The sequence below is a fragment of the Oratosquilla oratoria genome, chromosome 21 (assembly GCF_046742065.1).
Source record: "Oratosquilla oratoria isolate Oo_2021 chromosome 21, ASM4674206v1, whole genome shotgun sequence".
NCBI classification, from domain to species: domain Eukaryota; kingdom Metazoa; phylum Arthropoda; class Malacostraca; order Stomatopoda; family Squillidae; genus Oratosquilla; species Oratosquilla oratoria.
The window spans coordinates 34,069,609-34,083,070 of record NC_134797.1 but is presented as its reverse complement, the minus strand read 5'-3'; the positions used below and the strand labels follow the sequence as shown (position 1 = coordinate 34,083,070).

Genomic DNA, 13,462 nt, shown 5'->3' with positions numbered 1-13,462 from the left:
ATAAAAAGAATTGTACCAGGTCTCACTTAAGGATACACAATCTTACATGTTGTCGTGTAGTAGAGGTGTTCCAGCTGTCACTGATAAGTTAATCCCTAGCAAGTCCCCATTTGTAATGGTCCATTCACTGTGAATTTGAATCTGCAGTGTCACCAGTTGTAGCTGACCAAGTGAAAGGTTAATCTCTTGAATACAGTGACACCTATGTATGCATTGTGAGCTGCGAGTGGGGTATATGAGGATGCTGTGTTGGCTTCCTGATTATATTTGTTTTGTAGGTGTGAGGGGTGAGGGAGTATGTATGAGAAAAAAAAGTTGATGCAGCCCAAAGGGATTTCTCCCTGTTTTCTCCTTTTCTGCATGGGGGGACGGAGAGGGGGGTTCACCGAATTTATGAAGTGGAATTGCTGTGGATGTGCTGTGTCTTGCGACACTGCTTCTGACCCAGGGCAGTGGACAGGATGCAGGGATGACTCGTCATCCAGGAGGTGCCAAGATAAGAGGGAGGGAGGAGGGTGGAGGGGAGTGGAACATATATGAAATGGAATGGGTGGGAGTGGTATATGTATGTAGCTGAGTGACCCCCGTATTCTGTGAACAAGCTTGATAACTATTTCTGTGATGTTAAATTTATTCTGGGTGAAAGAGAATGAGTATAACAGCAGTAACTTTATATTTTGTAATGTGCATATTGTGATGCATAATCGTACATCAGGCAACCTGATGTATGTGTGAATATTTGACTTGTATTGAAGAGGTTAGGAAAATCAGATCGATCATCTCTTCTCTTTTTTCTACTACTTTATTCACATAAATTTACAGGACATCTATACATTGTTGTAATGACTTACCGTACAGGTTACGTGATTAGAGCAAGAAGGGCATGGTAACTAATCAATATCACCACTTCATGTAAACTAGAAAGTGGTGTAAAGACTGAGGATGGTTAGTGAACTATACATACTATATTTCACAGTAGAGATAATATAAGTATTGCTTAGAAAAGAAATAGTATCCATTCAATTTTGCCATGCATGCAAGAGAACATGATTTCAATGGAACTACAAAGAAAACGTACGTGGAAAAGGGGTGACTAATGGATACAAGTCTATGGCATGAGGGACCTTACAAATGGTGTAAACACAATATAGTTTAACATTATCAAATCCTTACACTTATAAACAAAATACATGAAGAAATGAGAAAGTAAAGGAATCAACATTCCTCAGTCAATCAATGAGTACAAATTGTAAGACATGGAGTAACCATAGTGACAGTGATGAATCAAAATACACCACATGACATTAAGAATTTTGTTACCATCAGGTACTGGCTTTTTGATCACCTGTGAGGAAGGAAACCTTTCCAACCATTGATGTGTTGAGACTGCCTGACCATGTGTGGTATTTATATGCTTTAGAAGACTAGTGGGCTTTAAATACCCGTAGTTGGCTTTGAGTACCTATTTAGTGTATAATGAGGTGATTAGGGGAAACCTAGCAATAATTCAGCAGTTCAGTTGTTTGAATGACTGTAGTAAAGAACTTGAGGAAGCAATGACGTGGTCTGGGAAAACAAATCAATGGTATGGCAGTTTGATGGTAGACAGGGTGGGGGATAACAGTATGTATTTACCTAATTCTAGTATACTGGAAAGGAACATTTGTTGAGTCCCATCTCCTATTCTCTAATTTTCTAATATACCTAATCTCAAATTCATGTACAGTTCCAACTTATCTATATCTTTGATTTCCAATTAGCATATTTAGATTTGAACTTGTGTATTGCTTGGGCTATGTCACATGTATGTATGTCACATGTATGTATGATATTCTCTCCATATTTTTGATGTGATTGATAAGATATTCATGCAGATTACTTAAAAGTTACTCAAGGTATGCTGATGGCATAATTGTAAGTGTGAGTTTGCATTCACTTCAATGTGGGTTTGAATCCTGTGCTCCTCTCCGATTCCCAGCAGTGACAGTTACCTTCCCAAAGTACCCAAAGCACATAATAGGGTAAAGGTGATGGCTCTGGCTGCAGCTATGAGCCTCCTGGTGTAGGCCCCTCACCTTCTTCCAAGTTTTTCATTACACAAGATGTTCTGTGACCCAATCAGGGGTTATCAGGAGCTCTTTTTGGCCAGAATCAGAAATGAAGAATGACCTCTGTCATCATATCAAGACAGCAGGTCAGGCCTTGTAGTAATGGATTTCAACTGGACAATTTTAGGTTTAAGACTAAAATGTGAAAGAACTGGTTTACCAACAGAATGGTTAACAAATGGAATAGACATAGTAACCTTGTAGAGAGCAATGAAACAAATGGCTGTGTTAAGATACGATTAGGGAACTTCATGGATAAGGATGACATTTGGTAATGGACATGGAACTGCCTAGTATAGACCTTATGGTCTCTTGCAGTCTCTGAAAGGTGTCCCCCAGAGAGTATCAGTGAACTGATTGATTAATACCATGAACTTTGTCTATTTAATGGAATCAATAGTTTGCTTTGAAGTTGAATCTGTAGCGATCTGAGCATTATATAACTAATAGTACTTGTTAACCTAATTAAAAATGGGTATATATTTTTTACACTATTTCCCGTTTTGTTTTCATATTATGATGACGCTTTTGGTTGAACACAGCTTAAAGAAAGGTCCTGAGTATTGTTTAAAGGTTCTGAGTATTGTTTAAATCTACCTCAATCATTATTACATAAAATCTTAAAATGTAATGCGGCTACCTGACATTAGTTTTCTTTATTCATGCATAAAAAATTAAAACTTTGACTTCATTTGTATTTGAACAATGAAGGTCAGAATTTTTTTTCCCCCTTGAAGAAAAATGTCATCTCATCAGACATGATGTCACAGCTTAGATGAACGTTGGACGTTCTGGAAATAGAAAAAAATCAATAAATAAATGAAGTTAGAATGAGTTTTCCTCAAATGTCAAAGTAAAAAATAGATCCCATATCAACTTATGTAAAGCCATGACTTGTGTATATATGCAGATAAATCACAAAACAGGCACATGATCCAATAATAGGCTGCTTACCACTAAGAAAAACAAACAGGAAATTCCAAAGCTCTTTCATATATTTCACATCTTTAACCCATATTTTGCCAAGCAAATGTTGCATTTTCTCCCACCCCAGCATCAGAGCCAAAATAGATTTTTCCTTTGCTTAAATCAACTCAAAATTATATAAAACCAACAAATCTTGCTTATTTTGATTCACCTTAGCCTAGAGGTGGAGAAACTGAGTCTATTTTGTCAAGATATGCGTGTGAAAGTTTTGTAGAAAATCTGTAGACTTTCTTTCGCTTTTCATGCGGGCTGAACGAGAACCTCCGTCGTATTTTTGGGGCGAAACTTTGTCAGAATTTCAGAGAGTGAAGGAATTTGATATTTATGATGTTTCAAGTCAATGTACAGTTGCCCACAATAGTCTGACACTTGTGGAGGATTTTTTGGCAAAAATCTATCACTTTGTTATGTGGTAAATTGATTTTTTTGTATTTTTTTTTTTTTTATAATTTCATGGAGGATAGGTGATTGTGGTGTTTTTTATTGTTTTGGTGAACGTTTTAGTAAGCATCCATCACATCATTATTGCCCACCCACGTTTTGTATCATGCATTTATTACGAAAATTGGCAGTGCAAAATTGCCGGTTCTATACGTCTGAATACATACTAAATAGCACCTGCCTAACTGTCACAAAACAACTTCACCTCCTCATACTTCGTTTAGCACACCAGAATCGCCTAAATTACGTCCTAAAAGCTGATTTTATACCTCAAGTTGCCCCAGAATTTTTTTTGCCAGAGTTGCCAGTTTGTCAATAAATAAAAAAATTTGGGTGATTTTTATAGCCAATGGATAGGGCTACTTGGTCATTACCACAGATTTGACCCTCAACATGATGCCTACTTTTGCCGAATTTTTTAATTTGTGGCATATGACGTATGTCGCTGACACTGTAGGGGTTAAGAATGATACAGATGGAAGTGGGAATTTCCTGTTTCTTGTTTTCCTTAGTGTTGACCAGCAGATTGTGTGTGTGTGTGTATATTTATCAAGTTGTATTATACGGGAAGGGAGCTATGCTCATGGTGATCTGTCTTTGTATCTTTCAGCATCAAGTTTTTTCTTAATATCTTGAATAGTGTTTGCACACACTGTTTCTTTATCTAAATTATTCCAGGTATCTAATACTTTATGTGAGCTTTTTTTTTCAGATCTCTTCTATATTCTTTTTGAGTTTCTTTTCATGTCCTCTTATTTTTCCATTGTCCCATTTTAATAAATCATTCCTATCTAGGAGAGGACGGAAGACAGAGGTGAGTGGAGAATGGTTGTATATGGATGATGTTGTGATTGCATGAGGAGGAATGGGCAGGGGGTGGGGTAGTATGTGTGAGTAAATTTTGACGCAGCCCGAAGGGATTTCTCCCCGTCCTCTCCTTATATGCAAGGGGGGACGGAGAGGGGGGGTCGCCGATTAAATGAAGCGGCCTTGCTGTGGATGTGCTGTGTCTTGCGACACTGCTTCTGACCCAGGCCGGTGGGCAGGGTGCAGGGATGACCCGTCATCCAGGAGGTGCTCAGATGAGAGGGAGGGTGGGAGGGGTGTGGAGTGTATTTAGGGATGAAATGGGTGGGAGTGTTTTTATGCCTTTCCCTTTTTGGCTACCTCCCTTGGAAGGGGGAAAAAGCCTTGGTATATGTATGTATGTATGTATTCCTATCAAGGATTTCCATTCCTTTCATGATTCTTTAAATAGTCAGCAGATCTCCTCTTTCTCTTCTTTGTTCCAGAGTAGGTAATTCCATTTTGGACCTTTGTATGTGAATTTAGAGAGAGTTGGTGCCAACTTTATAATTCCTCTTTATATTCTTTCTAATTTCTTTATATTTTTTTTAGTACTGGATGTCCATAGTGTTGCTGCGTACTCCAGTTTTGGTCTTATTAGTGTAACTAATATTTTTCTAATCATTTCCTCATCCAAGTAGTCAAATGCCATTTTCATTGACCTTAATAGGTTGAAGGTTTCTCCAACTATTTTATTGATATGTTTGTCCGGTGTCATGTCTTTGCTGATTATTACTCCAAGGTCTCTTTCCGAGTTCACTTTTTTTACCTCTTCACCAATTTTATAATTTCTTGATATTCTATTTTTACTTTTTCCAAACTCCATTATACTACACTTCTTGATATCGAAGTTCACTTCTCACTTTTGAGTCCATTTCCAGATATTGTCCAGGTCTAATTGTAACAATTCACAATCCTCCTCTTTTCTTACTTTCTTTAGTATTTTTGTGTCATCTGTGAAGAAATTCATATAACATTCTACTCCTTCATCCATGTCATGTGTATTTACCTAGATGTATTATACGGGAAGGGGAGCTATGCTCGTGGTGACCCATTTTTGTATCTCGCAAGATCAAGTTTGTTCTTAAATTTTTGTATTGTGTTTGCACACACTATTTTTTCATCCAATTTGTTCCATATATGTATCACTCTGTGTGGGAAGCTGTTCTTTTTCAGGTCTCTTCTGTAGTTATCCTTTTTGAGTTTCATTGTATGTCCTTTGGTTTTCCTCTGTCCCATTTAACCCCTTCCATACGGTGCCGCACACGTAGGCGTCATGGGGAGCGAGTGTATTCGCGAGGCTGCCATATCGGCGTCTTGATTATATTTATTGTAGTCGCCCCTCCATAATGACATTCTTTCTAATTCTTTTGTAATCGCATTTTCTATGGTTATCAAAATTCACAGGTGAAGAGAGAACGATCGATATAAGCGGTGACTATATTTTATGATGCGAGTATTATTACGACACGTCGTACGGCTGGCATTGGCTGCTGCCACCGAGATCTAAGTCCATGATGCCTACGTGTGCGGCACCGTATGGAAGGGGTTAAATAAGTCCTCTCTACCAAGGCGTTCTTTATCTTTCATTATTCTGTAGATGGTTAGTAGGTCCCCTTGTTCTCTTCTTTGTTCCAATTCAGCCAGTCTTTGTTCATATGTCAGGTTTGAAAGTGTTGGGGCCATCTTTGTCGTTGCTCTTTGTATTCTTCCACATGAATACAGCAATGATAACAATCTAGGTTTCATTCCAGAGGGATCTAGGGGAGGGCCTGAGGACTACTGCCTGCCTCTGTAGGGTTCCTTTCCTTGAATCTTGAGATTTCGAAGCAACAATTATTATCATTGTTACTTCATAGACACACAAACCGATAGAGAGGGAGATGGTTTCTTAATGGTATCCATTATCTTAAAATCAAAACAATTCTTTAGGTTAAAAGAAAAGTTTCAGAAATGCCCTTAAGTGACCCTGCCATTCTGAGTAGCACTGAACCAGCGGCATCTGCAAACCTTAGTGCACCCTTCAAAGACTTAAGAAAGAGCATGTCCCTGAAGACCATGTGTCATGTTCACGATACCACGACCATGACGGCATCGTGCTATGCACCTCCCTGCCGTGACCCACATGCCACGGGCCTATACATGGAGCGGGACGCGAGAGAACAACGGTGCCCTTGTGCGACATAAACCTCCTAGGGTGATTAATGCGTGAAAAGGTACTCACGGACCTGTAGCGAAGGGGCCCGGATCCAAAAGGAACAATGAGCCCCTTTGTGCACAAGGACTTTATGGACAAGAAGTGCGCGCGAATGTGCCAGTGAACCAGCGGCGGAGGAGTACAAAATCGGTGCCCTTGCTAACCGAGGTTAAGGGGCACCCACGCCAAAACCAGGAGTGAAGTTAGGGCAAACATATCTTTAGTCTTATCATAATTATAGAGTTAAGGTATCGGATAGGAACTATTTTGTGAGCCCTCTTCACACAAGAATAAAGAAGATAGTGAAAGGTGTGAAGTTGGGCAGATAGGATTAGGATAAATTAATTAAGTACATGTTGGCACCTGTGTTGTGGCACTGGTGTTGTGCGGCTTGTGTATAAAAGAAGGGGAGCGTGGATCCTTAGGCCCACTCCCGCTCCTACGCCCGCACTCTGTTCTCGCTAACCATTTGGTAAGATAATATTTATTTTGTACTGTACATAATATTATTTGTGTTAGTTGCATTTTATCATCTTTATTATCCCTGTGAAGAGAGAAAGAATCCATACCGAGGCTGTGTCTTAGATCTAAATTCTGGATTGAAGGAACTAATCGAATCCAATGTGGATTCAATGTATCAACACAGAACCTAGATTCGTGACACCATGTAACTTACTTTTGCAGTTTTTGATTCCTGGGTAGAGCTTGATGTCATCAATGGCCCAGAAGGAGTTGAACACCCTGCCTTCGAAGTATATCTGGAGAAGAAAGTTGTCTTACAGTCTCTTCATTCTACTAGTGAGACTTCTCTCAATCTTGATTTCAATCTACTCATAGCTTTCAAAAGTCATCATTCATTACTTTACTTCCTGTCCCTCCTGCTCCCCCCTCCTCCTGTACAATTTCTTTTCTCTCTCAATGATATACAGGGACATCCATAACAACCACACAGGGGCATTGAGATATCACCTAAAAACCAAAAGACAAGAAACAAACAGCACTTGGGTAGTACGATTTAACTTTGTCCAGCATAGAGGGGGTCGCCTTAAATTCCAGGTACAGACTGACATGAAACAAATGGTCCAAGAATGAATGTACGTACCACCTGGGGTGAGGAAGAGACGGGAAGAGCCACCTGGGCAAAGGTCCACTCGTTACACTTGAGGGACTCCGCCTGGGTTGCGTTGCCCATGTCCATCTCCCACACTTGCATCACGTCATCTGTGTTGGGGTCCTTCCTGGAAGAAGATTAGGCAAATGAGCTATAGGAGGAAGAAGAGGAGGAGGAGGAGGAGGAAGAGGAAGATGAGCAGGAAGAGGAAGATGAGCAGGAGTAGTATGAAGAGTAGGAGCAGGAGAAGTTGAAGAAGAAGATGGAGAAGGCAAGAATAGGAATAGTAGTCGAAGTAGAAGTTAGAGAAACAAGAAAAGGAGAAGTAGGAGTAGAAAATTGAGGAGGTGGGAAAAATAAAAGATCAGGAGTATGAAAAGTATGAGTAGTACGATGAAGAAGAGGAGGAAGAGGTGGAGGAAGAGGAGGAGGAGGAGGAGGAGGAGGAGGAGGAGGAAGAGGAGGAGGAGGAGGAGAAGGGAGAGGAGGTGAAGGCAGAGAAAGTTAACACAAAAAATGACAAGCAGATGGAACAGGACATTAAACTTTTATTGGCGAATAATATATTAGAAACTGATAAAGTGGTATCAAATGAAAACACCAGAGGAAAAGAAAGGAAAAGGAAAAAATAATGTAGAGTTTGAAAGAGGGATATACAGATACTAATGTCTTAGTGTCAGTTACAAATTGTCATATGAAAGAAGGAGTGGATATATTGTATCTTGTTAAGACATAAGTAAATAAACCTTGAATATTCAAGTGAATAATAGAAATATAATTTGTACATAATATACCAATGGTTTTTACCCCCTTACAAAGGAGGTAGCCAAATTCAAAGGCATAAATCCACTCCCACCCATTTCATCCTCACATACTCCACTCCCATTCACTACCCCTACCTCCATCTTTTCATGGCTCCTCCTGGATGATGGGTCATCGCTGCATCTTGCCCACTGCCCTGGGTCAGAAGCAGTGTAGCAAGACACAGCTCATCCACAGCATGGTCACTTCATTTAATCAGTGATCCCTACTCTCTGTTTCCTCATGCAGAAAAAGAGAAGACAAAGAGAAATTCCTTCAGGTTGTGTCAAAATATCATTCACACATACTCCCCCCACCCCCACCCACTCCCTTCCATGCATCACAGCATTATCCATACACAACCATTCCCCATTCACCTCTATCTTCTAGCTTCTCTCATCCTTCCTCAACAGACATTCCCCTCTTTCCCAATTACCCTTTTACCCCACCCATCCATCTCATCCTTGGTTGCCCCCTCATGTTCACTCTCTACACCTCTGCCTTCCACACCTCTTTTACTAATCTTTCTTCACTCCTTCTTTCCATGTGTCCAAACCATCCCAACACTTTTTCATCCACCCTATCTCCCAACTCCCTTTCCATGCCTGCCCTCCTTCTCACCTCCTCATTTCTCACTTTATCCAGCCTAGTAACTCCTACCATACTGCTCAGGCATCTAATCTCAAACACATTTGTACTCTTCCTCTCTTATGTTCCATATTTCTACCCCATACGTACAGTGCTGTCAGTACAATCACTCCTTCGTACAATCTTCTCTTAGGATTCATTTCCAGATATCTATTTCTCATTACACCTTTTAATCCACCAAGGCATTAACTTGCTTCTCCCAATCTACATTCTACCTCCACCTTCACTCCTCCCTTTCCTGCCACATTTGCACCCAAGTATGTAGAACTATCCACTTCCTCCTGTTTCTCTCCCTTAATACTCACTTCCAATCTGCTGCCACTCTCTCCCCTTGTACATCTCATCACATTTATCTTCAACTTCCTTCTTTTGCACACCTTCCTAAACTCCATCACTAACTTCCTTAATCATTCCTCTGATCCTGCTACAAGTGTAGTGTCAACAGCAAACAACAACTGGCTTATCTCCCACTTTTCTCCATTTTCTTTAACAATCTCTGATCCCTGGTCCATTACCCTTGCACTTACTTCTCGTATCACCCCATCCATGTATAAAATGAACAGCCATGGCAACCTAACACATCCCTGATGAAGTCCCACCTTTACCTCAAACCATTCACTCTCTCCATTTCTAATTCTAACACAGGCTCTACTAGTCTTGTACAAACTCTTAACTACTCTTAACAGCTTTCCTCCTATCCCATATATCTGCAGTGCCTCCCACAGTGTCTTCCTGTCTACCCTGTCATAAGCCTTTCTCCAAATCCATAAAGGCCCAAAAAAACATCCTTACCTTTTCCCAATGCTTTCTCACATATCTGCCTTACCACAGGTAAATACAAATAGGTAAATACAAAAATATGACCCATGGAACCCCTACCTGTCCTAAACCCACACTGTTTTTTCTCATTTTCTCTGTCTTTTCCTCCCCAATTTTTTCCTTCTCTTGTTCTCTCTTTCCATTTTTCATTTTTTTCCCTTCTTTCTCTCTCTCTTGTTTTCTTTCTCTTTCCCTCTCATTCTCTTTATTTCAGGCTCTCTCTGCTTATCTACTCATCACACTCATACTTAATCTCATTCTTCCTCTTTCTTATTCTCTCTCTCTCTCTCCTTTTCTTTCACTCCTTTTGATCTCTCTCTACCTTTAAACAGAAAGAAATGAGGAAAGAGAGAGAGACAGACAAAGAATAAAAGAAGCAGAGACAGAAAACCTGGAACATTAGATCCACGTACAAAAACACAGCGAGTCTCGTATCCTGGTCTTGGTGAGCGTGAAAATCTGCGTGACCGCAAGCAAAGTACCAGGTGAGGCAGTACTCCTCCCTGGCCAAAACTACAGGACTTGCTAGCTGGCTCCAAAGCTGAGTATGAGGAGGTTCCTTACCCAAGAACATGTAACCGGCTGTTGGAAAAAAATCAATTAGTAATGGGAATGAAATTGTGGATGTAGGTTAAGGTGCCCTAACCCAATGTCTGAGCAGGTTAGGGCGTTATTACTTGCGGTGAAGGTCGAGGGGATGGCAGTTTGAATCCTGCCAATGGTAAAGTTGAACCAAGGGCATGATTCATTAAATTCCATGCTACAAAGTCCTCTGTGAGGGGCACTGTCCTAGCCTTTCAATATGGAGGAGTTTGTGACAGTAACCATATCATCATCATTTTCATTTATTATCTTTTGTCACTGATTTAGGTGTCATCACAGCAGTCAATCTGGGGACCCACTGCTCAATTAACATTGCAAGCTCTTCCAATCAAGAGGCTAGGACTGTGCCCCTTAAAGAGGACTATGTAGCATGGAATTTAATGAACAATACCCTTGGTCCAACTCACTGGTGGCAGGAATCAAGCTGCTGTCACCTTGACCTCTGCCACAAGTAGCAACACCCTAACCTGTTTGTTTATACATTTCTTAACAAAAAATCATTGGAACCAAATAGTGGTATTGAATTTTGAAAATAATAATTTTTGTACAAGTCTATGGAGAATACATCAATATAATATTTTGCAATTTTGAAAAAATAAATGTTTTCATGTGGTAATAATCTAACCTCAAAAATGACAAACATACATATACCAAAGGCTTTTTCCTCCTTATAAGTGAGGTAGCCAAAAAACAAAGGCATAAAACCACTCCCACCCATTCCATCCCCTACATACTACACTCCCCTCCACCCTCTTCCCTCCGTCTTATCTTGGCACCTCCTGGATGACGGGTCATCCCTGCATCTCACCCACTGCCCTGGGTCAGAAGCAGTGTCACAAGACACAGCACATCCACAGCAAAGCCCCTTCATTTAATCAGTGACCCATCCTATCCGTCCCCTCATGCAGAAAAGGAGAGGACAGGGAGAAATCCCTTCAGGCTGTGTCATTTTATTAATCAAACATACTCCCTCAACCCCCATCCCCCACCCACTCCACCTCATGCATCACAGCATCATCGATACACAACCATTCTCTATTCACCCCTATCTTCTGTCCTCTCCCGTCCTTCCTCAACTGACATTTCCCTCTTTCCTAATGCCCCTTTTATCCTATCCATCCACCTCATCCTAGGTCGACACATCATGTTCACTCCTTACACACCTCTTTTACTAGTCTTTCTTCACTCATTCTTTCCATGTGTCCAAACCATCCTAATACTCTTTCATCAACCCTATCTCCCAACTCCCTTTCCACCCCCATTCTCCTCCTTACCTCCTCATTTCTCACTCTATCCAGTCTAGTAACCCATATTGTATTTCTCGGGCACCTCATCTCAAACACATTCAAATTCCTCCTCTCTTATGTTCCATGTTTCTGCCCCATATAGTGCTGTTGGTACAATCACTCCTTCATACAATCTCCTCTTAGCATCCATTCCCAAATATCTATTTCTCATTACACTTTTTAATCCCCCAAGGCATTTACTTGCTTCTCTCAATCTACATTCTACCTCCACTTCCACTCCTCCCTTTCCTGCCACATTCACACCCAAGTATCTAAAACTATCCACTTCCTCCAGTCTCTCTCCCTTAATACTCACTTCCAGTCTGCTGCCACTTTCTACCCTTGTACATCTCATCACCTTACTTTTACCCACATTTATCTTTAACTTTCTTCTTTCACACACTCTCCCAAACTCTGTCACCAACTTCCTCAATCCCTCCTCTGATCCTGCTACAAGCACAGTGTCGTCCATGTACAACAACTGGCTCACCTCCCACTTTTCTCCGGTTCCTTTAACCATCTCCAATCCCTGACCCACTACCTTTGCATTTACCTCTCACACCACCCCATCCATGTATAAGTTGAATAGCCAGGGCGACATAACACATCCCTGACGAAGTCCCACCTTTACCTCGAACCACTCACTCTCTCTAATTCTAATCCTGACAGCTCCTAGAAGATTTCCTCCTATCCCGTATATCTGCAATACCTCCCATAGTGCCTTCCTGTCTACCCTGTCATAAGCCTTTTCCAGATCCATAAAAGCCCAAAATACATCCTTACCTTTTCCTATAGCTTTCTCACATATGTCTTACCACAAAAATCTGATCTACGCAACCTCTACCTGTCCTAAACCCACACTGTTCCTCACCAATTACTCCCTCTGTTCCTCTCCTAATCCTCTCAGTCAAGACCCTCCCATAAGCCTTTCCAACTACACTTAACAAACTGATCTCTCTGAAAATACTACACTCACACTTGTCCCATTTTCCCTTATAAAGTGGAACTATACAGGCACTCCTCCAGTCCTCTGGCACTCTACCCTCTCTTAAACAACATTAAATAACCTCACCAGCCAGTCCACCATAACTATACCTCCTTTTTTCAGACATTCTGCATGATATCCATCCAACCCAGGTGCCTTACCTGCTCTCATCATCTTAACAACAACCTTCACTTCATCTTTCTTTAATTCTCCTCCATTTTCCTCACTTATCATGGTCATTTTCTTAGCGCTTCCCACTGCAACTACTTTTCCCTCCCTATCCTCCTTTACATCTAGCAACTCCCTAAAATACTCTGCCCATCTTCCTATTACTGCCTTCTCTTCCATTATCATCTCTCCATCTGCATCTTTTACCTTTTCTTCTCTAGTTGATTCACCTCCTCTTCCTCTCTTAATTTCTTTCCAAAACATCTTTTTATTACTTTCAAAATTTTCTGTCATACTCTTACCCCATTTCACATTTTCTCTCCTCTTTGCCTCCTTTATCTTATGCTTTACTTCTCGTTTCTTTTCTTTGTACCTATGATTCCCTCGTCCTATTTTGTAGCCAATCTGTGAAAGCTCGCCTCTTTTCTTCTACAACCTTCTTTGCTTCCTCATCCCACCACT

General features: G+C 40.8%; 1 protein-coding gene across 2 annotated transcripts in view; it reads right to left on the bottom strand.

Moving 5' to 3' along the window:
- Positions 1–783: 783 nt before the first annotated feature.
- LOC143036846 (MAM and LDL-receptor class A domain-containing protein 1-like) overlaps positions 784–13,462 on the bottom strand; it is an 89,006-nt gene continuing 76,327 nt past the window's right edge. For both annotated transcript variants that reach the window (XM_076204684.1, XM_076204685.1), the window contains exons 14-17: positions 10,372–10,540; positions 7,682–7,817; positions 7,256–7,337; positions 784–2,899 (exon numbers count right to left, since the gene is read on the bottom strand). In XM_076204684.1, coding sequence (XP_076060799.1) covers positions 2,880–2,899; positions 7,256–7,337; positions 7,682–7,817; positions 10,372–10,540 — 407 coding nt within the window. In that variant the 3' untranslated portion in view covers positions 784–2,879. The remainder of the gene's footprint in view (positions 2,900–7,255; positions 7,338–7,681; positions 7,818–10,371; positions 10,541–13,462) is intronic.